The 22,396-nt window shown below is 32.9% G+C and overlaps 3 protein-coding genes across 3 annotated transcripts; 1 reads left to right on the top strand and 2 right to left on the bottom strand.

Annotated features, from left to right (window-relative positions):
- Nucleotides 552–4,375, top strand: LOC18611665 (protein CPR-5). Its single transcript, XM_007048039.2, has 5 exons — nucleotides 552–925; nucleotides 1,778–1,834; nucleotides 1,925–1,960; nucleotides 2,104–2,832; nucleotides 3,528–4,375. The coding sequence occupies exons 1-5, from the start codon at nucleotides 575–577 to the stop codon at nucleotides 4,053–4,055; spliced, it is 1,701 nt and encodes a 566-aa protein (XP_007048101.2). The 5' UTR covers nucleotides 552–574; the 3' UTR covers nucleotides 4,056–4,375.
- Nucleotides 5,317–12,252, bottom strand: LOC18611664. Its single transcript, XM_007048037.2, has 14 exons — nucleotides 11,884–12,252; nucleotides 11,421–11,459; nucleotides 11,267–11,320; nucleotides 11,071–11,134; nucleotides 10,729–10,787; nucleotides 9,897–10,021; nucleotides 9,651–9,710; nucleotides 8,877–8,935; nucleotides 8,645–8,724; nucleotides 7,825–7,863; nucleotides 7,522–7,584; nucleotides 7,385–7,432; nucleotides 7,156–7,284; nucleotides 5,317–5,831 (listed from the first exon to the last, which is right to left on the bottom strand). The coding sequence occupies exons 1-14, from the start codon at nucleotides 12,061–12,063 to the stop codon at nucleotides 5,784–5,786; spliced, it is 1,047 nt and encodes a 348-aa protein (XP_007048099.2). The 5' UTR covers nucleotides 12,064–12,252; the 3' UTR covers nucleotides 5,317–5,783.
- On the bottom strand, nucleotides 15,923–18,364 carry LOC18611663 (pentatricopeptide repeat-containing protein At3g02490, mitochondrial). Its single transcript, XM_018114439.1, has one exon. It carries the CDS (start codon nucleotides 18,193–18,195, stop codon nucleotides 16,213–16,215), a length of 1,983 nt encoding a protein of 660 aa, XP_017969928.1. The 5' UTR covers nucleotides 18,196–18,364; the 3' UTR covers nucleotides 15,923–16,212.

Here is a 22,396-nt window from a genome sequence, read left to right as displayed (position 1 = left end):
AATATATATTTTTGTAAAAAGGGAAAATTCGAACTTACTTTTTAAAGTAAAATATACATGTAACTATTATGGAACTAAATATTTTAATAAAAAACCCTATTTAATTACTTATATTTAGGCTTTTTATTTTAATTTTAAAAGTTCAAAAACTTCCAAACGTAATCCTGTGTTTCGAAAGGAGTTGGATCCATCTTTTAGCTCATTATCTTTTAGAGATGTTATTTGTTTAAAGGGTTTTTTTTATTTAAGTTAGAACTTTATAATTATTTTATTTTTTATTAATTACTATATTCTAAAAAGGTGAACCCTATTTTTAGGTTTTTACTTTTATTTTCAGCATAATTTTTTCCTTTTTTCATATAAAAACACAACAATAAACGCTCCGTTTTCTTGGGGGGTAAGAAAACGCGCCCTTCCTTCATGTTAAAAAACCAACGTTTCCACGTTGGGACGAAATTCAAATGTTCTAACGACGTTACTCTAACGCCACTTCTCACCGTCTTTGTAATAAGGAGATTTTCAAATTTTATGCTTTACCAACCTTTTTATTTTTTTTATTTTTGTTGTTTTCCGGATGGACGTCCTTTTTTCCTCTTCTCCCCCTTCTCTGCAACCCTGCGAATCCCCTGCTTGCAGTACCGCACTACCACCCAACGATGACTCAGATCCAACGGTCGAAAATCATTCTCCATCTCCAAGACCCTCCCTCATCAACAGAAAGAAGAAGAAAACAATTGATAAAGACGCACCATCGTCTTCTCCTTGCTCTGCTTCCTGTTCATCTTCTATTCAGAGAGGAACGCGCGTGCCATTCAAACGCCGGATTACTAGGGTTCGGTTCGGTCCGGTTCGGCGATCTGAGGTTGGTGACGTTGAGTCCATTGCGCTTCCTCTAGGAATGTCCTTCGCGGCTGTTGTTGCTCAGGTTCGATCAAGTTTCAACCTTTTTTTTTTTACCTTTTTCTAACCATTATATAGATGGAAAATTGTGAATTTTTTATTATTTATGGAGCCATGCTATAAAAGCTGACTTTTCAGTTGAATTTTTTAACTTTTTGAGGGGGCTTTTGAGTGGAAAGGTGTTTTTTTTTTAAGTTGGGAATTTTGAAGTTAAATTTTACTTTTTTTGTGACAATTTGAAAAAAAATGGAATATAATTTTTGCTGCCTAGAATTCAAGTTTCTTAGTGAATTCATATTGTTTTGATTTCTGTTAGATTTTATCAATTTAATGTCTTGCTTTCTTTTGGTTAAATGAGGATATCGTATGGCATTGCCTCTTTAGATGGCTGATGTAGTGCATCAATAATGTTTGCAATTGCCTCAAGCAAAGGGAGTGCTTGGTCTTGAGGGATGTATCTCATTTTTGCCTGGCACATTGGAAGCTTGAGTTGCAATGTAGAGCTATTGGGCTATAGCAAAGGCCAAGGCTGCTGTTCTAAAAGTCTTGCCTTACAACAAAGTTCCCTGTTTTAGGTTACACAGTTTCCAAAATGATTCCCTATCTGTCTGCATGCGACTCCCAATTTAATCTGTTTTTATGTTGACTATATTCTTTAAATAATCCAAACTTTGCCTAGTTGGTTGTTATCATGCAGTGGAGGTCAAGATAGTTTGAGTCTCCTCTACCTCTTGGCCTTCTTCGATTGTGACGAAAAGTTTAAAAAGATAAGCTACATATTGTGAAAGGCAATTCTTATACTTTTTTTTTCATTTTTTAAAGATCACATCAAGTAATTCTGGGTTGATTATGGTAACCTGGTTTTTTGTAATTCTAGGTTCTGGAAAGGAAAGATGTCACAAACAAAAGTCTGTCTCCTGATTATCTCTCAGTGGTAACAAGATGCTCATAATAGCTGGTTTGTTTTACTGAAGTGAAAAGCGTCTTGCTTGTTAACGAAGTTAGTTACTCTTTATGCTTGCAGATTTGCACTTCAGCTGTCAGAGAATCTTTAGCCAATGTAAGCCAGACTTTAAATTGCTGACTCATAGACTGACTCTGATTTTACAAGTTAAGTTTCCTCATGCCTTTTTATGTGCATCACACCATCAATGATGCTTATTGAGTATATGCCTTTTGCTTTTATGGTTCACTTGGTGACAGGTTTTTGGAGACAAGTTTGATTGTTTCGTGAGGAACTTTGAGAAATCATTTGGAAGCACCTTGAGGACTCTTAGATTGATTAATGAGTCATCCAAGCACAAGGAAAAAAATCTACTTGACTCCAATAACGTGGAAAGTTCTACTTCAGATGAAACTTCAAGCAGAAGTGGATGTTATATAAGCTCTTTTGATATAAAGGATTCAAACTCAGAAGTTGACCTGCCTTGCATTGCAACTCAGAATCAATGCAATATTTATGAAGAGGTACAGGAGAATATCCAAACTGATTCCATGAATCAGGAGCTTGCCATTCCTGGACAAGTAAACCAACTGGCTTGTGTCACTCCAAGTTCTGTCCTAAACCAGTCAGTCCTCAGCACGATTGAGAAATCTGTTATAGAGCAAGTTCGTTCTAACGACCTCAAGACATTAGAGCTTGGTCTTACAATGAAAAAGTTGAAATTGAAAGAGAGACAGCTAGCTCTAAACATTGACTCAAACCATCTGGAGAGATCAAAATTAGCAATGGGTATATCAAAGGCATCCTTTAAAGCTGAAAAGTTCAAGAACCAACTGGAAGATACAAGACATGCCGAATTGCTTAAAAAGTGCATAGATTGTCTTGTTGCTGGCTTGTTCATCATGACATTCTTCCTTATATATGGTGCTTATATTTATTCTTACAAAAGGATTACTGATGCTACATCATCTTGTAATCCTTCACTTGAGGTAAGGGCAACTTCCTTTTCCTGGCTTTGGTTGATTAAATGCCTCCCAAGGTTTGCTCGACCATTAGAAGTTAGTTTTAATATCTTTTGATTTGTTTTGACCATTATATTAGGTAACACTTAATGTCAAATCATGTGTTTGGTAATTTTCTCCTTAACTATGTTCCCAAGCCCATGAAAGTAATCCCCCAACAACACTACATGAAAGCTTGTCTTCTAATTGTTGCTTTTTGAGTGAATGACCATTGTTGCTTACTCTGCAACTATATGTGGAAAATTAAAGTAGCCTTTAGGCCTGTAGGCATTGAATCTATGGATTATGGGGCAAATAAATTGTGAATGGCTCCGGAACTAAGGTTGATGTTCAGTTGCACTATGGCAACAGAATTTAATGTAGGAAAAACTTTTCTATAGGAGACTGCCAACTTGTCTTTTATGGTGTTTGTCTTTTGAAATTTTGACGACAACAATCTGTCTTAAACTCAGTGCACTGTTTAACTGTTTACATCATCCAATATTTATCTGTTACCACTGTCCTGTTTTAGATAAATATCTGTTCCAATATATACCTCTTGACATTTAGTGCCCGGCATTATCACACCATTCATGATAAATCATCTTTTCTTTGCTATGCTTCCACTCTAAGATTACTTTATATGTCTCAATAATATTAAATAAAGCTTTGATTTTTTCCAGGAATCCAAGTCTTGGTGGATCCCAAAGCCAATGGCATCTTTCAATTCGGGGCTCCACACTCTTAAGTGCCAGGTTCAAGTTATGAGTCAAATGATGTTTGCCTTCTTGATGATTCTTGCAGTAGCTTATTTGATTGTACAGCGTTCAGCAATTTCAAAACAGACAATGCCAGTCACTTTCATAATGTTGCTGCTAGGAATTGCCTGTGGTTTGGCTGGGAAGTTCTGTGTAGATATGTTGGGAGGAAATGGCTATCGTTGGCTCGTCTACTGGGAGATTCTATGCTTGTTGCATTTCCTCTCAAATGTCTTTACATCGGTGCTGTTCATCATTCTTCATGGACCTTTTAATGTATCTCAAGCGATGAGACAGAGGCCACTGCTTCCTTACTGGATCCGAAGATCACTATTCTATTCTATTATACTTTTGATTCTGCCATTGTTGTGTGGTCTTATGCCTTTCGCGAGCCTGAGCGAGTGGAAAGATCATTTCATGGTGCTGGTTTTAGATGCTGATGGTGGAAGCTAGAGTTTGGTGAGCTGAGGTGGCTGCTTGTGAGGTTATCCTTGGTCCACTGGGGACTAGTATATGTCAAAGTGCCTATTTGTTGTCAGGCAAATAATTTTGTGGGATTGGTTGGGGTAATTTATCAGTGTTATTGTAGGCTGTGTTGCTTCAGTTGATTTTCCAGCAGGTGTTTTCCTACCGACAAAAAAAGTGGAGGTTCAAGAGGCATCAGTGAAGTGTATTTTGTTGTCCAATTATTCTACTTTTTAACATTATTAATAAAATTATGAAGTTATGAAAAATAGTTGCAGCCTTCTGCGCGATATATGCTTTTTCTTTATATTGAAGATTTACTTTTACCTTATGATCGAACCGAGTGGTGAATTATCCGGGAAACAAAAACATGTGCCCCAGCCCGTTCCCCTTCCTCATTGTTCACTGCCCTTGGATTTGCCCTATCTCTATTAATCCATCACAAAATCTTTAAAAACAAATTAACCGAATTTTGATTTTTCGTTAATCCAATCAACGGAATAATATGTTATAATGGATTAACCAGTAATTGAATTAGATTAATTAATTCAGTCGATTATTGAAACAATTAAAATAACGAGATTGAGTCCAATTTTCAGTACAAAATAAATAAATTTAGATTGTGAAATCCCAATAATATATGTTTAGAAACATTAAAATATTTTATCAAATTATTTGTGTATTTATTGAGCTTCACGGTTAATGAGCTGTAAATTTTATCTTGTTAGTTTGATTAATTCAATTCATTGAATTTTTAATCTTAGAATCGAAATCAAAACTGACCGATTAAATCTAATAAATGGAGCACTACAGAAATTAACTGAATAATCAGACAAACTGAATCATTTTAACCGATTAATTCGATTTTAATCAAATAATGTTCACCCTAGTAAAGGAATGGATGCTGAGCTGATATTCACTCTTTATTATTATTTTTTTTTTTTTTCCTTCAAGTTGTAAGACTCAACAAAATAATCTCACCAGGGTTTTCATACCTGCTTCTCTGTGAATTTCCTGCACGGAATCATGCAAGGCAGCAAGGAAGAGTTTGCTGAAGGTTACTGGTGCCCAACCAGGGAGAATTTTAAAAGTAACAATTGCTGTCAGAATTTTGCAATTGTTAAGCTGCTTACAGATTCTGTACAAGAATACAGCTATGTTCCTTTTCTAAACATTTCTCGGTCCAGTTACCTTGTAAGCATATACAACAATCAAAAACCATGGGATTCCCAGTTGATTCACCGAGATTTAATCTAGGAAACTGATTTGGCTAGTCTTTTCATTAATATTTCTCAGAATTGAATTGTTGTATATTAATTTATTCTACTATTACAATCAGTCGGAATCAAAGATAGGAAAAGGGGGGATAAAGAGTAAAATCAAGACATACTCAGGCTGCAACTGCATAGGGATTTTTAGCACCTCAAGATTAAAGTTTCCTTGAAAAATTTTGAAATGCCTCAATAAAGTATACTACAAGTTCCGCCTATTTGTAACAAGAGCACCTGCTTTGTTTATCTAAAGAGTTATGGAGCTCTAATTTAAATCTATCTCCTAAAACACACCTGGCCGTGATGGGGGGCACCAGAGGCATGCTCCCAAAGCTTCCTGGAGATGTAGTAACCAATGCTTGATATGACACTCTTGGGAGCCAAAGCACGCTTTTAGAGCATCTCTCAACTACGCTACTTCCGGAATGAAAGCTCGAAAGCTCAATTAGAGAACCTCGTGGGCCTTCCCGTAGTACCTGTTTATGAATGGAGCCTGCAAGGCACAACCATCAAACAACAAAAGGAATTATTCAAACAGTAGCCCATCATACTCTTATTTTACGTAAAATAAGCAAAGGATTGTATTATAATTCTGCAGCTAAAAATATAAATGTGACATCTGGATTACTAGAGAAAACATTCCTCCAGCATCATGTTAGTAACAAATGACTGAGATGAGTCCTAGCATTGTAAAGATGAAATATTTTATCGATAAACTTCACATCATGAGATGTACAAATATTTTATGATTTGAATTCTTCAACAAGTGATGTAAACACTATTGTGAATTTTACTAAGCATTGTTTAAATTAATGCTGCCACTCCTGTATTATTGGGCAGCATTATTAGACCTATCATTCAAGTACTACAGAATTTTAGTAAAGTCTCAACCCTTGGGGGAAAATGTCTATGAATTTGGTTATAGGAAAGTTAATGAGCTCAGGAAAGTATTCAAGCTTAGACTCATTCAGATATTGTCCATTTTTAGGAACTATTTGAAGGAGTTATAACCACCATATGAATCTACATGAAGTTCCAGTTGTTATGCCATATCTCGTTAAAAGGAGATTGACTTGTTAGGATCTAACTCTCTTTCTTTCCCTCTATTTTTCATCTTTCATACCAAATACAAGGAAAAGGAAAAACAACTTTCCTTTCTCTTCTTTTTTCCTTTACTCACTTTTTTTCCTTCCTTCCTACCAAACATAGTGTAAGGAATGGAGGGGGTATGTAATTCAATTGATTTCCTAGAGTAAGATCCAAAAGACTGGAGAGAAAAAAAGAAAGTAATCCATCAAAAAGCATAAGTGCTACAGCATAGTTGACAAACCATTCCAGCCATTCGATCAGAAATGAACTCATCCAACTTTACCAGGTAAACACATTCAAGCTAATAAAACCATTCAGCAACCGAGCATTTGGCTCATTAATTGGTGCATTATCCCCCTGCCTAGAGAGCAGAGTTCAAATCCCCTTCCCCCAATTAAAACAAAAAAAAAACAGCAAATATAACCATTCAGAAACCTAAAACAGACCATGTGATCACTACTTATCATCGATAGTATGTTCAAAAAAATCAAAAGCCTTAATTATTATATAACAAGCTCTGATAAGAACATCATGACTACCTACAAAGAAAAATCTGCCAATAAGTAATGCAAATAACTTTTTGTATGATAAATAATTAGTACTCAGAAAACCAAGATGTTAAAAATTGCTAAAAGGCTTCACTTAACAAATTAAATAATTACCAAAAAATAATACCTTTCTTAGGAAAAGAAAGAAAGGTATCTAAGGCAGTAATTCATAAATCTTACCTTAACATTTGATACATCAGGAGTATCCGGAGTTTGAACAGGGTAGAACTTGTAAAATCTTATGTTCTCAAATGCTGCTTTAGTTTCCTCACTCATTTCTTCCAGGGCTTTCTTGCGAGCTTCTCTTGCCTACAACAATGGAATTGGCCACATTAATCAGCCTATCCAAATTCATGCTCCCTAACCAACTATATTAACAACTCAAGAAGCAATGTTGCCCAAAATATACCTGCCGATTAGCTTTCTTTGCCTCTCGAACTTTCTCCTTGACAAACTCCTACAAAACCAAAAGCATTTCAGATTCAATTAGTAACTACAAATCAACAAAATCTGCAATTTATTGGAGGATCTTCAAATGAACTTAACCTTAAAGGCATCCTTTTGATCTATATCTAATTCATCAGCCTCGATCAGTTTATCAGTAAACTCCTGCAAATTGGTAGATAGAGTTAAGTATCAAATTCTTATGATGTGAGCAAAAACAGCCAAATGATGGACAAAAGGATAATGCATAAATGCATAAACTCTTTTCAAAAAAGAAAGGCTAATGCATAAATAACTGAAAAAGGAACAATTCCAAGCTACCATTTCACATAATTCAAACATCACAAAAAAAAAAAAAACATGCTAATTAGTCTATAACATAAGAACAAAAGAGGCGAGTCTTACATCAAGTTCATCCAACTCCCAATCAAATTCACAGAAAACCTGAAAGACCAGAAAGGACGTATCAATTTACATAATATTTTGCACAGTTATTCCAATAAAAATCATTACAAAGAGTGTAGTCCAGAAGCCCTAGGCAATAGGCACTATCACACTCTAGCAAAAGCACATCAGACCCCTCTAATCAAGGTGCCTTTATTATGGCACATGGCACACCTCCAATAAGTTTACCCTTTGTTTTCAGTTCTTTGCTTTTAATGAGAATATTTTCATTTGATGGACAGCACATGTATCTTTAAAAATAGGAAATGGATTATGTCCATAAGTGAAGGAAACTTAGAGCTAGGGTAATGACTCTTAGTCATGCTTGATCATTGAAAAATATTAGGCACAGGAGTAGAGTCAACTTCTCAACATTTGCCAAATTGTATATATACTTCAAGTTTACAAGTAAAAGAGATGCAATGGTACATGTGGAAATTTGCTGACAACTAAGCTTAACCCCACCCTCCCTGAGGTTTGAAATTCAAACCTCCAAGTTTTAACCATAGGAGTATCATAGATACATACATGTGTACATGGGTATGAGTGTGTGTTAATCTTATTGGCAACTGGCTCTTTGCTTCACTCAAGCAAGCACCTGTTTTGCCTAGAGCCTTAAAAGATGCAAGGATCCTTGTGCCTCCAACTAAACTGTTAGCAACAGTTCATATCCAAGCAACCATAACCTCAACCTATAAAATCAACTTCACCCACCAAATAATATCCAGAAAGTCCAGTGTCAGTGATCATCAATTTTCTCAAAAACATAAGAAAACATTACCGGCTTTGGTTCTGCTGGAAAAATTATTTGAACCTCAGTGCTTTGTTCAAGCTCGTCTTCCTTCAAAGGCTGATAGAAATCTGTCAATAAAGGCATGCCAAACAACATAGAAAGAAATAAATAAATTTCCTCCTTTTTTTTTTCATATTTTCCTCTTTGACAAGTCATCAGAATAAGCAGCAGACATGCATAATCCAGCAATTTAACATCCAGAGATATCTAGAGAACTCACAAGGCAGACAATACTCGTATTTCTTGAGACGATCTATTTTCATTTGTTTCAAAGCAGCCCTGCAGAAGGAATTTCAAATAGAAAAAATTAATAAAAATACATGCATGCACTCAAAACACACATAAACACCCACATTCAGAGAAAGAGAATAAACTAGAGAGAGAAAATTTTGAAGTCCATTTGTAAACAAGAGAAGCTTGCCCTAAAATAAACTTAGAAGCTATACAAGACAGACCTTTATAAATTGTTTAGACTATGTATCAAATGGTTCGCTTAGCTCATACACAGGGACATAATAAATAGTGTTCTCCAGACACAGAAGTTTCAACAGGAAAGTACAAAACCAAGCCAACTTTATATCTTGTAGGGCCAAAAATAAGAAATGCACATTGATAAGCCCAAGCCTCTGAGGATGACCACAAGTATCTATTATATTGTTATTTTCAACAACCAAGACTGAAGTCTCAGCATTTCATTTGGCGTAAGTATTGAGACGACAACAAGCTGATCAGAATGTATTGACAATTCCCAGAAAAAGCAAACCAATCAACCAACAGTTATAACCCCCCAACCACAGCATACATACAATATACAGGTCTACCTATTTAAAGCCATATTATTTAGAGAGAACCAAAGAACCATATGCGACCCAAGATAACAGTCCCAGACAAAAGCAGTTTTGTAATAAGGACACAGTGATGAACACTAGTTGACAATCTCATGCAAAAGAAAAAACTTTAATAGGATTGTAAGGGATAGTGTGCACTTCTGTACCTTCTTTGAGTGCAGCCTAAGATGAATATTTGAGATTTCAGTCTATCGACTTGGCTGTCTCTGTAGAGGAATCAAAATGTACAATCACCTTTTAAATCCATTCAAACTCAATAGTAATAAAAACATAAAATAGATAACAGTTCATTTTATCAACTTGGCCAACTATATAGATGAATTAAATTAAATAATCCCCTTAAAAATTAACTTTAAATCTGATCAAAATAAGAAAAGATCAAAACTGTGTACCTATTCTCAAGTGGAATATACGGAACCCAGTCCATTTTCATTTGTTTCATGGGAACAATCTCTTCAGCTTCTCTCTGCACTGAGTTAATACCTATCTTATCTGAAGGTGGGAAAGGAGACACAACCTGAAAAGAAGAAGCACCAGAAGTTAATCAGCAAGAAAATACAACCATACATCATGGTGGAAACGACTATTTTCAATGAATCAATCTCATAAACAATTAATAATTATGTGACTGCAGTCATTGAAAATAATAAACCACTGTGAAAACAACAAAGATACACACTTATTAATTATAAAAGAAAAATAAAGTTAAGTTAGGAAGATTTTTTAACTCTCAACATTCTGCAATGTTGCTAATTTGGTCCAAATTAAATAAGCAACAATATAGTAACTCTGTCCATCAAAAGAAAAATATGATAGATTAAGATGGCTTTTTCACTGGATAAAACATATGGAAAATGGTAAATAAAATGTATTGTGAGATGGTCAACAAAAGTCTTTGTCTGACAAAATCATGTCTACACCTATAGAGGTGAAGTGAAGAAACTATTTATCCAAGAGGCCAAAGCCCCAAGTTCTGAGATTCTAAGCTTGACAACTGCACCTCAAAGGAACAGCCATACTAAAGCATCAAAGGAAAATGTTAAAATGAGATCAGCAAGGGAATATCTAACTTCAAGGCCACATAGAGATATACTATTGAATTTGCCTTTAGCTGCTCTATCACTCTGCCCCCTCATCACAAGATGAAGAAAAAAGAAACATCCCTTTAAGTGATTTAGCATGAGAAGCATTAAAATAACTTCACAACCATCTTAGACAACTTACAGCCACAACCACAGGTATACAAATGACTTTGTTTTCTCCTTTGTAAGGGACCAGTTGAGCTGCACAAATAGAAAATAACTAAAATCAATAAAGTGTAACAGATGAACAAAAAGGACAGGACAGAAGAAACAAAAACTGCATGATCAAGAAAGAAACCTATGGGAACTTAGCTCAAATCTAAAACATAAGACATACTCTCTTCCTTTCTTTTTTGCAGAGTAAAATAACGATAGAAGAGATAATGCAGCCAATGGCATAAAAAAACATTTTCTCCACTCAAGATACGGCAAATTGTCTGTATAAAGGTGCAAAATACCAGGACCAAGTCTGTGAACTACTTACGCTCAGTACAACCAAAGAGATAAACTTTCTTTCCATATAGCTTTCCTCCCTCTTCAAATGCATCCTGACCAGAAAAAGAACAGAAATAAGTCCAGGTATCTCTAAACCAAATCCGTATGATACTTGGGGAAAAAAACAGCAGCAAACTAGAAATTGAAACTGAACAAGCAAAAGCAAAAAGACTCCGGCGACTCACTTCAAGATTCGAAAAGTTCCAGCTGACTTGGTAAACACTGTCCAATTGATCCCACTGCCACAAAAGGAGAAAAAAGACGGAATGTAAGCAACAGACTTAAATTCTCGAAGATGACAGAACCAAAAATCCAACATGGGAAACTCAAAACTCCAACCTCTGTTCCAACAGGAAATGCAGCTTTCCACAAATCTTCCTGCACAACGCAAAATGACAACTTTCATAAAAAATAACTTAAAAAGCAACAACAACGCAAGACTTTGCCCCATTTAATTATCCCAAAAAATAATATTTAGGCTCCAAATGTTGTATCCATTATGAACGGTAAGCTTTAATCTTAGCGCGAAAGCTCATAATAAAATTTAACCTCCGTTATCCAAAATTAACAGCTCAATGTAAATTGAAAAAGTCAAAAGCATTCAGAAATTTACCCTTAACCTAAATCTTTTAACCTCATATTCATTCAGATATATTCAACAAATCAAAATAATAAGCTTAAAAAAAAAACCTAAAGCTATCGTATTAAAAAATTTCAATCATAAACAAAAACATTGAAACTTCGACTCAAGGAAAAAAAAAGCATCAGATAAGACAATGCGGGGAAATTTAAACGAGGATACCAAGTTTCGCTTGTCTTCGAAGTACTCAGGCTCAGGCTCAGGCTTGGAGGTCTTAACACGCTTAGCTTTGGGAGCAGGTTTATGGTTTTCCTTCTGATTTTCTTGCGAAGAAGACGAAGCTTTCGCTTCCTTCTCCGCTTGTTTCTGAGAGGCGACTTTTCTCTTAGCTCCCTTCCTCATTGTTTTTTATAATTATTATTGAAAAAACGAAAAACAAAGGCAACGGCAAAGCAGGTTCGAGAGAGATGGAGAGAGAGAGAGGAGTATGTTATTATGGGTGATGGCGGTGGATCCGGATTCAAAATCTATAGAGAGATAAAGGAGACAGGAAAACTAGAAAAAGGCGTATTTATATAAGTGGAGGGCGCAAGTGGTTTTTTTTGAGCGTCAATCCAACGCGGTGGTCTGCTAAATTTTGAGGGTTTTATATAATTTTTGTTTTTTCCTTCAAGGGAGGCGCGGGGGTATTAAAATTTGAGGGGCTGATTGAAATGTTTTCAAAAGTTTTAAGAAAGGGGGGAAATTGAAAGAATACAAATTCTTGGGTACGGACAATGGAGACGATGATTCTGTGGGGGAATAGTATATAAAATTAAAATATGTGTTTGGTAATGATATCTGAATTTTGATTGCTTGGGATTTTTACTACCCATTTGGTTTGGGTACAAAATCAAATTTAAAGTTAAGAGAATTTTTAAAAGTAATCCTTAAAGATAAGATACTTTTAAAAATAGTTTTTTTATAATTTTAATTATTTTTAATTAAGTTAGATAAAATTACTTTTAATAAAATTACACGTTATGATGTTACATGTCATGTACAAAAATATATGACGGATCATGATTAAGTTGTTAGATTTCATGTACAAAAATATGTGACATGTCATGTTGAAAAAAAATATTATTGTTACACGTCATGTGCAAAAACATGTTATACGCAACGATTAGGTTGTTACATGCAATGTATAAAAATATATGACATATTATAGTTAGGTTGTTACACGTCATGTTGAAAAAAAATATTGTTGTTACACGCCATGTTGAAAAAAAATATTATTGTTACATTTCATATACAAAAACATGTTACACGTCATGGTTAAAAAATGTTTATTTTTTGTAGGACTTTACCTCGTACGGAGCCCTTTCATAAATTCTCTAAGGCCAGGGTCGAACCCAGGCCTAAGAGGGCGTTTGGAAATAGTTTTCAACCAGCAATAGATGCTCCTCGGTTAGAACCTCACTCGTCATTGCTCCAAGCGCAAAGATCATCGTGGTTAAAAAAAGTTGTTACAAGCCATGTTGAAAAAAAAATATTATTGTTACACGCATTCAAAAACAATTTGTTACACTTTAATACCTAAAATGTTGTTGTTACTTACAAACTAAAATTTCAAATCCTCTAAACTCTCTTCATTGTTTTTGTTTTTTTTTGCAATTTGGTACCGATTGAAGTGTTTATAACATATTTTCATAAATCAAAACATAAATTTTATTATCTAAAACACCTATTTCAACTAAAAAAAAATTTCTTTAAAAACCTAAGTTTATAAATTTCAAAATTTTTAGTTTATTGGTGTCTATGTCCCAAATTGATTCAATTAATTCGGGACCTAGACATGTTGTTGTTACAAAAACATGTTGATTCAATTAATTCAATTGATTAAAAAAAATGATGTTGTTACACGTCATGTTGAAAAAAAATATTGTTGTTACATGTTATATACAAAAACATGTTACACATCATAGTTAAAAAAAGTTGTTACAAATCACATTGAAAAAAAAATATTATTGTTACACGCATTCAAAAATAATTTATTACACTTTAATGCTTAAAATGTTGTTATTACTTACAAACAAAAACTTCAAATCCTCTAAACTCTCTTCATTGTTTTTTTTTTGTTGACAATTTGACACCGATTAAAGTGTTTCTAACATGTTTTCATAAATTAAAATATAAATTTTTTTATCTAAAACACGTATTTCAACTTAAAATAAAAAAAAATTTCTTTGAAAACTTAAATTTATAAATTTCAAATTTTTAAGTTTATTGGTGTCGAGATCCCGAATTGATTCAATTAAGAGCTATTTCAAACATCTAAAATCATTTATACCATTTTAGTTTTATCCAAAATACCTAAAAATTAAATTCTCCAAATAGTCACTCACCTAAACACATTAAAATCATTGCTTGGTATCTTCAAAACATAAGAAAGAAAAATCTAAAAACGTAAGAGAAAGAAAAATCAAAAGCATAGCAGACGAATACCGAAGAGAAAAATCGATAAAATTTGAAAAAATGAGATGGTGAGAGAGAAATCAGAAGTACAAATGAAGAAAACTTGTGATGAATGATTTAATTTATTTAAAATAATTTTAAGAGTATTTTTATCAAATCATGGTTAAATATGATTAAAAATAATTAAATTTATTTTGATACTTATTTTCAAAATATCCTTATTAAGAAAAATTATTCCTCATAATTTTCTCTTTAAAAGTAAGTATAAAATCCAAATTTGAATAATTTGACTTTTTCCTACCAAAACAGAAAATTGTTTCCATCCAACAAAAAGAAAAGGAAAATTGTAAATTTTTGTCAAACAGTACTAGCATATTAACAGACAATTACATCAGTGCCCTTGCCTGTGTTTTTTGTATTGTATCTGTTCCATATATCTTCGTCATAACCAGAGTGCTTCTCAGAAATAAATAAAGGTCCAGCTGTCGAAGCCCATGCCAAAACAAGAAGTAGCAGAAGCCTTGATACGGGGTCAGGTGTTGAGATAATTGCACAGTAGCATTGAATAGCATTCGTTAAGCTTAAAACTCCTTATTCTGCATAAAAGCTTAATGTCAAGATACCTAATTTACGCTAACCATGGTCCTGCACCACCAAGAACTTTACGTTTCTCAATAAACAAGTCTGCAGAATGTTATTACATGCAGTCCCTTTTTTATTATTATTTTTATTTTTTTGTTAATTTGATGAAAAGCGGCTTCAAGCTTAGCTTTTTGAGCAAAAGTTACATACATGTATCATTAAACCAAATACTCGGAGAAAAGTGAAAGCACATTCCTTATAATATGTTTAATTAAATTATATTACAGTATTTATTTTACAATAAATCACTGTAATATAATATTATAATACAATCACATTACAGCTAAGTGATGTAATGTAATTGTAATTCAAAACTAAAACAATCACTTTACATTGCATTCTGTAATATTTTTAAAAATACTTTTACCCTTCAATTTTATTGTCTTATTAAAAAAATTTTGTAACGTTATAATTAAAATAAAAAATATTAAAATAAAATATATAATATAAAAATTATATTAAAAAAGTGAAAATAAAATATATAAGATTATAATAAAAAATAAAAATAAAATATATGATATTAAAAATATATTTAAGAGATGATATTATATAAAAATTAATAAAAAAATATATAAATATATTAAAATTATATTTTAATAAATAAAGATAATTTTGAAAATTAACATTACATTCTCAGTAAAATATTGATAAATCAAACGCTGTAATATTATATTTTTTACATTTTAATCATTATTTTGCTTGCATACCAAGTAATGTAATGTTATTTTTCCTATAATTACATTATTTACAGTCACATTATTTACAATCACATTATCTATAATCACATTGTATTGTAAAATATCAAACCCCATCTTAGAGTAAAAGAATTTTATTTTGCTGTTTCATGGACATGACATATCCATATGGAGTAGTTGTGAAATAAACATCTTTTGATTGGTCTCAAAATTCATTACCTGCCAAGGAATCACTTTCACCGTAACTACAAGCATATTGTACGGAGGCTTATTACCATAACCAGTTAATAAACAAAAAATGACAACTGAACCTATAGCATATTTACAGGATAAGGTAATCAATCAGGTAGCAAATCCAAAAAATAGTTTAGATAACGTCCAGATAATGATCCAAGTCATTTCATCAAAACAGCATCATATGAGGGAGACGGTAAAACTTATGCCCAAGTTCACATGCTCAGAGTTAGTTGGACTCAACCAAAACTTTGAGGAAACCCTCAATAGACTTATGCGAGGCATTGTTTCATTTGATAATACCCACAGTGGAGGCATCCTCCTAAAATTGACTCCATATGCAATTGTAAAGCACTAACAGGGAAAAATCATGAAAATCCTAAATTCTTTTGATTTTTCTTTGCAAGTTGAAGCCAGAGGACAACACATTTTAATGATTGATGTTGAAAATCTCATGGCAAACTTTTAGAACAAATGCCATCCTAATCAATTAAAGTACAATCTGAAACACAGTCAATGAAGCCTAAGCAATCGCAGGAGGTGCAGCAACAGCTTGACCTGATTTCTTGGAACAAAAGAGATTCAAAACATCTGCATGGTTACGAATGTAACCTGGGCATTTTGACAATAAATCTTGTGCTTCATTTTGCCTTGCAGCTTTAAAAAAGGCTTCAAAAACACGGAGAACCACTGACAGAGATGGAAACCTTTTTGATGTCATAGACTTGAGAAAAGCAATAGCATCTTCGCTACTTCCAGACTTTGATACATAATCAATGAATGGATCCACAAAGGGTGGGAAACCATGATCTTTCATCAAGCCCAAGAGACTTAAACCATCTCTAAATCCACCCTGAGCCAGTAACTTCCTTATCAATTCCTTGTACGTAGTATGCCATGGCCTTAACTGATTCTCACTAACGTACTTGTGCAGAAGCTTGCATGCATCCATCGCTCTTTTCCTGCTGCAATAAGAATTTACCAACCATTCAAAGGCATAACCAGCATAAAAGACCCCTTCTTTTTCAACCATATTTTGGAAATAAGCTAATGCTGTCTCAAGATCCCCAGCAGCACAACACCCTTCAATTAAAGATCCCCATGCCTTGTGATCTAAATTAGTATTTGATGCTGCAACATAATCCATAAACTCAGCAGTTTCATCTTTTTTACCAGCACTAGCAAGTCTAAAAGCAATTTTACTCTGCAAATTACGGCCAGCTACAAACCCACCTTCCTCCATTACTTTTAGAACCTTGTTGCATTCACCAAGTCTACCAACACTTGTCAAAGATCTGAGAACTGCATCAACCATAGAATCTGTCAAGACATTCCCACTCTCCTTAAAAACCCTCACAACTCTGGAAAACAAATCCATGTCCAATTGTTTACTCACCACTATTTTCCTCAGCAGAAAGGTACAACAACTCACAGAAGGCTTATTGCAACTAGCCATTTTAAACTCATACAAGTCTACGGCTTCCTTAATCATCTTCCTCTTACAAAAGCGCCCTAAAACCTTAACATAAGTCTCCATTTCCATTTCATACCCGATACTTTTCATTTCATCAACAACCTTCCAAAACCTATCAATGCAATCTTCCCTCCCCAAAACCCTCGCTATAGCATTATAACTCTGCTGATCATGCTTCAACAAACCGCACTCCTCAGCCCACCTAAAAAGTATAAATGCTTTTGTTGGTTCTGTGCCAAGATTTTCCAAAACCATTTTCACCAAATCACTTGAAAATGCAACATTCAGATCACGCAACCTCTCCTCAACATCATCCCCCCACACATTGCTCCTAACAATCTTACACACCCTAGAACAAAACTTTTCCATTGAACTATCCACTGATCCCGAGGCAAAAACCCCTTTCAATCTCTCCAAATCGCTCTCCAACCCGTCCTTCTCAAACTTCGCTGCAACTCTGTCGCGGACACCACCAGAGATACCGTATCCTTTCTGCTTCATGACATCAACCAAACTCCAAAATTCCTCAACCCACCCATTGACACCCAAAATACCTAGCATCAGGTTATACGATTTTGAGCTCAATTTCTCCAAATTGCTCTCCAAAATACAATCAAAAAATCTCCTTGCAACATCAGGACTAGACTCAACATTCCTCAAAACCTTCAAAATCATATCATGGCTAAAAACAACATCATTTAACTCCAATTCTCTCTTTATATCATTCCTATCATTAAGTCTAGTGAAAATACCAGTCACAGTTACCAAAACATGATCTGGTTCTTTTTCTTCAACGGCTGCCTCGGATGAGAAACTACAATGATTGATGGTGCTGCTTTTGCAATTTATCATGGATAGTTCTTTCTTCATGTTGAAGGGGTTTGTGAAATGAGAGTGTGAAGAAATGTTGTGGAATGAGCGAGTACGAGGAGGAGGAGGAATGGAAGGAGGGAATACCTGGGACATGGTGGGAACTAGGAGAGGAGACCGCGGATATCTTCGGAAGAGAAGAAATCGCCATGGATGTCTCATCTTCTTCTTCTTCTTTTGCGTTACTTTCTTCTTTCAGTTGTTGGGTCCGATATTAGGGTTTTGGCTGTGACAAGAATGGATCGCGAGGGAGACGGCCGAACCAGGGTTTTACCGAGGGATAGATTTAGGTAATGTCATTGAGCGTATCCCAGGTTCGAATCACGGTGAACGCCAGTCGTCGCATACTAATTTTCATGAATAAAATTTGAAAAAAAATGCGTTTAAATATAAAAAGTAAGAAAATTATTTTTTAAAATAAAATGAATAATATTATTTTTACATAAATTACTTATAATAAGGTTGGTGTAGTTATCACTAATCAAAATTTAATTATAATCTTGTGCATTTTTTAAGTTTGAAAATAAAATTCAAATAAATCTATAAATCATAAGCTCACATTCTTAATCCAAAAAATATGCTTAATAGATAGTGAAAGGTTTATATTTATATTCTCAAGTCCCACCTTATTTTTAATCCATGACATTTTACTTTACTCAATCGTAGGATATCTTTATTGCATTGACTCTTTACTCATAGAAGAAAAAAAGTCTTACATTAGTTTAAGTCTATCTTTACATTTATATCTTTCATGAAGTCCCACATCAGGAAATGTTTGAATCTATTATAATATCAAATGTCGCATATTGAAATTTACATTCAACATGCGGTGTTAAACTTTGAAAAATAAATTTTAAATAAATTTATAAATTGTATTTTTATATTCTCAACCCAAAAGACATATTTGATAAATAGTAAAAAGTTTATGTTTATATTTGCAAGATTCACCCTATTTTTTTCCTACAGATTTAAAATTCATGACATAATATTTTAGTTATTATTTAGTTTTAATTAATTATAATTCTACTTTTTAGTATTAACCTTTTATACATAATTTTATTCTTTGCTCTATTTTCGTGATTTATTACAAACATCACAATTTACGTTGACTATGATTAACCTTATCTTCTGTCTCCTTCCCTTTTAATTTATGGTGTATTGGAATTTTATTTTAAAAAATACAAATGGTGTATGCAGCTTTTTGTATTTTTTATTTATTTATTATTATTATTTATAATTTTAACCCACTCTTAAAAGTATCACTATCAATTTTAATACTTTTTAAGTATCCTATGATTGTATTATATTTGTATTTCAAATAAAATCATCACAAATTCTCTTTTGAATGAAAAATAACAAGCAAAAATAACTTAATTACATATTATGTACTCAAATTATAGTAATATTATCAATTTGATACTTGAAAAAAAATCATAAAATCATTTTCATGGGACACAAAAACCAAACAAATACCGTTTTCCTTAAAAATCAGAAAAAATTAATAGAAATGTCATGAAATAAAATATAATTTTAAATAATACATATGAAATTTTAAATAAATAACACATCAATATGTAACTTAAAATAGTAAAATGTACTTTTATATTCAAAAAATCAAATTTAGATCATTGGAGAAGGTGAGAGCATTGTTGTGCCTGGACCCCTATCGCACCACGAGGCACGTCGATGAGTCAAGTTGTTTGGGAATGTAACCCTAATTGAGTAGTAAATTTTGTCTAAGACTATAAACAGGTGAGTAGCCAATAACAAATGAGTAATGTCGAGGATAAATAAAACGAATTATAAAAAGAGATATAGTGTATGAAATTCTCAAGAGGGAAACAAAAGGGTGAATATGATGTATCCAATTAAATATGGAACGAAACAAGCCAATATGCCAAATGATTTAGGGTGTGGATCGACACAGATTGCAATGACTGGCCAAACTTGACTTTAGATACACTGGTGGAGATATCACAATAATTATATCGTAGTCTCTAGTTTCGTTAAAATTAAGTAAATCTAAATGTTCTTTAAAGTAAATATAAATGTTTCGAGAGAAGATAAAATGAATAAAAATATAAGAAATTTTTTTATTGTCTACTATGAAACCAAAAATAAAAAAAACAATAAAGCAATTAAAAGGGTCTTTACATTTTTTTTTTATAAATCTAATTAAAAAAGTCTCCTTTCAATGATATATAACTTTTAAATACAATAGATTAATAATAGTTACTATTTCTCATTATTCTAAAACATAAAACAATAATTTTTTTTATATATGTGATGTTGAATTACACAAATGAGAGGTAGTCGTTCATCTCATAAATTTTCTCTTATATTTTTTCAAGATTCAAAATTAAAATCTTCAAATTGAAATATGAAATTCTAATAAAGTGTCATATTTTAATATTTATATATTGAAAAAATAAAATATTTGTCTCTAAGAAAGAAAATAAGAAATCACTAAATAATCCTTTCACTCTAATTAAATTAATCGTTAAAAAAGGAAGGACCACATTACAATTCTTCCATACTTTTTATTTCCCTCAATTTTCAATTAACAGAAAGAAAAAAAAAAAAACCCACATTGATGCTTCCCTGGAAAACCAAGTACCCAATCCAGTAGGGCAATAGTGGAAACAGGTTCGGCTTTCTAGTGGGTCTCTGCCTTGTCTGTTTTAGGTTATGGACCCGAGCTCGAGTCACTATGAACTTAAGTCCATAACTATAAATAGTATTCCCTTCTGTTACTTTTTTTTTTAGAACGAACACATGTAACTTTGATCCACAAACAGGTTAGGAATAGTCTACTATTGTTTTTATAATTATTTAATTATCTATTGTCTTGTTGGGATGCCACCTGTATTCATCATCAGCACCACACATCCATAACTTGCACGTGTACCCGGTGTGAACCTTTAATCGGGAAACTCGTGAGAATCAGGTGATCTGCTGCTTCATTTGTTTTTTTGTTGAAAAAGCGAGTTCATATTTCAACTTTAACTCTCGATTGCTACAAGTTGGGCACTGACGGTAGAGCATTTTAGTTCAGCCATGGTGCAGAGTTCGCCACTTTGGGTGGCATCGAATATAGGCTTTTGAGAGAGGTCATTGAGTGGGCATCCTTCCTAGGATCACTAATCAACTGTTGCGTTTTTCCCCCAGCAGACATGCTTGATAATAACAGCACCATTCACCAATGTCGCAAAGCCATCTATATTTCTATAGATTCATTCCTATCTACACTTGTCAATCTCCCCTAACTTAGTAGCGAATAATGTCAGCAACATATGGACAATAAAATCCAATGCAAGTGTCGGCGAGTTTTCAGAACTTTAAACACAAAACTTTGTTCGGTTGCTTTAATCATATATTGAGCAATACATTATCTTTATAATGGGTAAGCAAATTTGGTAAAATTTATCATGCACAAGTCAATCAAAAATTGTTTTTTAGGCACTTGATTGTTACCAAACAACCAACTTCTAATATAAAGATTATGTCTTGTCATAGGAGCAAATCGAAAATAGTAATTGTTTTTTTAATTTTTTAGTTTTTTTTAAAATTAAATTATTAATATGATCTATGATTTTGTATAATTATTCTTTAATCACTTCTTATACAAAATCATAAATCTGTTATTATCTTGTTGATTTAATTCAAATTATATATCTTCAAAAATGTGAAAAGTATTTTTTTTATACCTTTATAACATTAACAATTATATTGATATCTGTGCTTATCCTTTACTTAAAAAAATGATAAGAATCTAGTTAAGATATAAAACTGATTTTTCTTATTTTTATGCACCGACAATTTTAAAATTCTATTTAACTTGGTGTTCAAATCGAATTTTGCCAACTCTTGGAGCTAATTGTAGGATACCATATAAAATGATAGATAAGGACTGCCATTTGGATTGTAGCTTTGTAGCTTGCTCTATAAGTATTCAATTTTTTTTAGTAAAATTGAAACACACTTTTAGGGCTCATGTGTTTTTGACTAGTTGCATGCTTTCTATGCTGTCATTGTTTTCTCTTTACATTAGTAGAGAACATGGCCTGCCTTCATCAAAGTTATTAGGTACATTATTAAAAATTTGTCATATTAACATACAGGAATCACATTTTTAACAAATTGGGTAGTTATCATTGTTAATTTGTGTACTCAAGAAAGTAGGTAAATTTGAATTTAATTCATTTTCTGTTATTTGATTAACTTTTTATAATAAATTATAAAATTAGTTAAATTTATAATTAATAGGGATAAGAAATATATTATAATAATTTATCATTGAAGTGAAAATAAGTACTATCGTCGATGAAGGTTAAGATTTTTTTGGATTGGATTCACGTCGATA

The sequence above is a fragment of the Theobroma cacao genome, chromosome 1 (assembly GCF_000208745.1).
Source record: "Theobroma cacao cultivar B97-61/B2 chromosome 1, Criollo_cocoa_genome_V2, whole genome shotgun sequence".
In the NCBI taxonomy this organism is placed as follows: domain Eukaryota; kingdom Viridiplantae; phylum Streptophyta; class Magnoliopsida; order Malvales; family Malvaceae; genus Theobroma; species Theobroma cacao.
Note: the sequence above shows the minus strand (reverse complement) of the source record. Positions and strands in the feature narration are given on the sequence as shown.

What these genes read in the sequence shown, in the direction of transcription:
- LOC18611663 (XM_018114439.1), bottom strand. Translation starts at nt 18,195, where the DNA reads ATGAGACATCCATGGCGATTTCTTCTCTTCCGAAGATATCCGCGGTCT.
- LOC18611665 (XM_007048039.2), top strand. Translation starts at nt 575, where the DNA reads ATGGACGTCCTTTTTTCCTCTTCTCCCCCTTCTCTGCAACCCTGCGAA. An exon ending in TCGCGGCTGTTGTTGCTCAG is followed by an intron (nt 926 to 1,777) that starts GTTCGATCAAGT and finishes TTGTAATTCTAG; the next exon opens with GTTCTGGAAAGGAAAGATGT. An exon ending in CTCCTGATTATCTCTCAGTG is followed by an intron (nt 1,835 to 1,924) that starts GTAACAAGATGC and finishes TTATGCTTGCAG; the next exon opens with ATTTGCACTTCAGCTGTCAG.
- LOC18611664 (XM_007048037.2), bottom strand. Translation starts at nt 12,063, where the DNA reads ATGAGGAAGGGAGCTAAGAGAAAAGTCGCCTCTCAGAAACAAGCGGAG. An exon ending in TCGAAGACAAGCGAAACTTG is followed by an intron (nt 11,460 to 11,883) that starts GTATCCTCGTTT and finishes TGCGTTGTGCAG; the next exon opens with GAAGATTTGTGGAAAGCTGC. An exon ending in ATCAAAAGGATGCCTTTAAG is followed by an intron (nt 7,433 to 7,521) that starts GTTAAGTTCATT and finishes TTGGTTTTGTAG; the next exon opens with GAGTTTGTCAAGGAGAAAGT.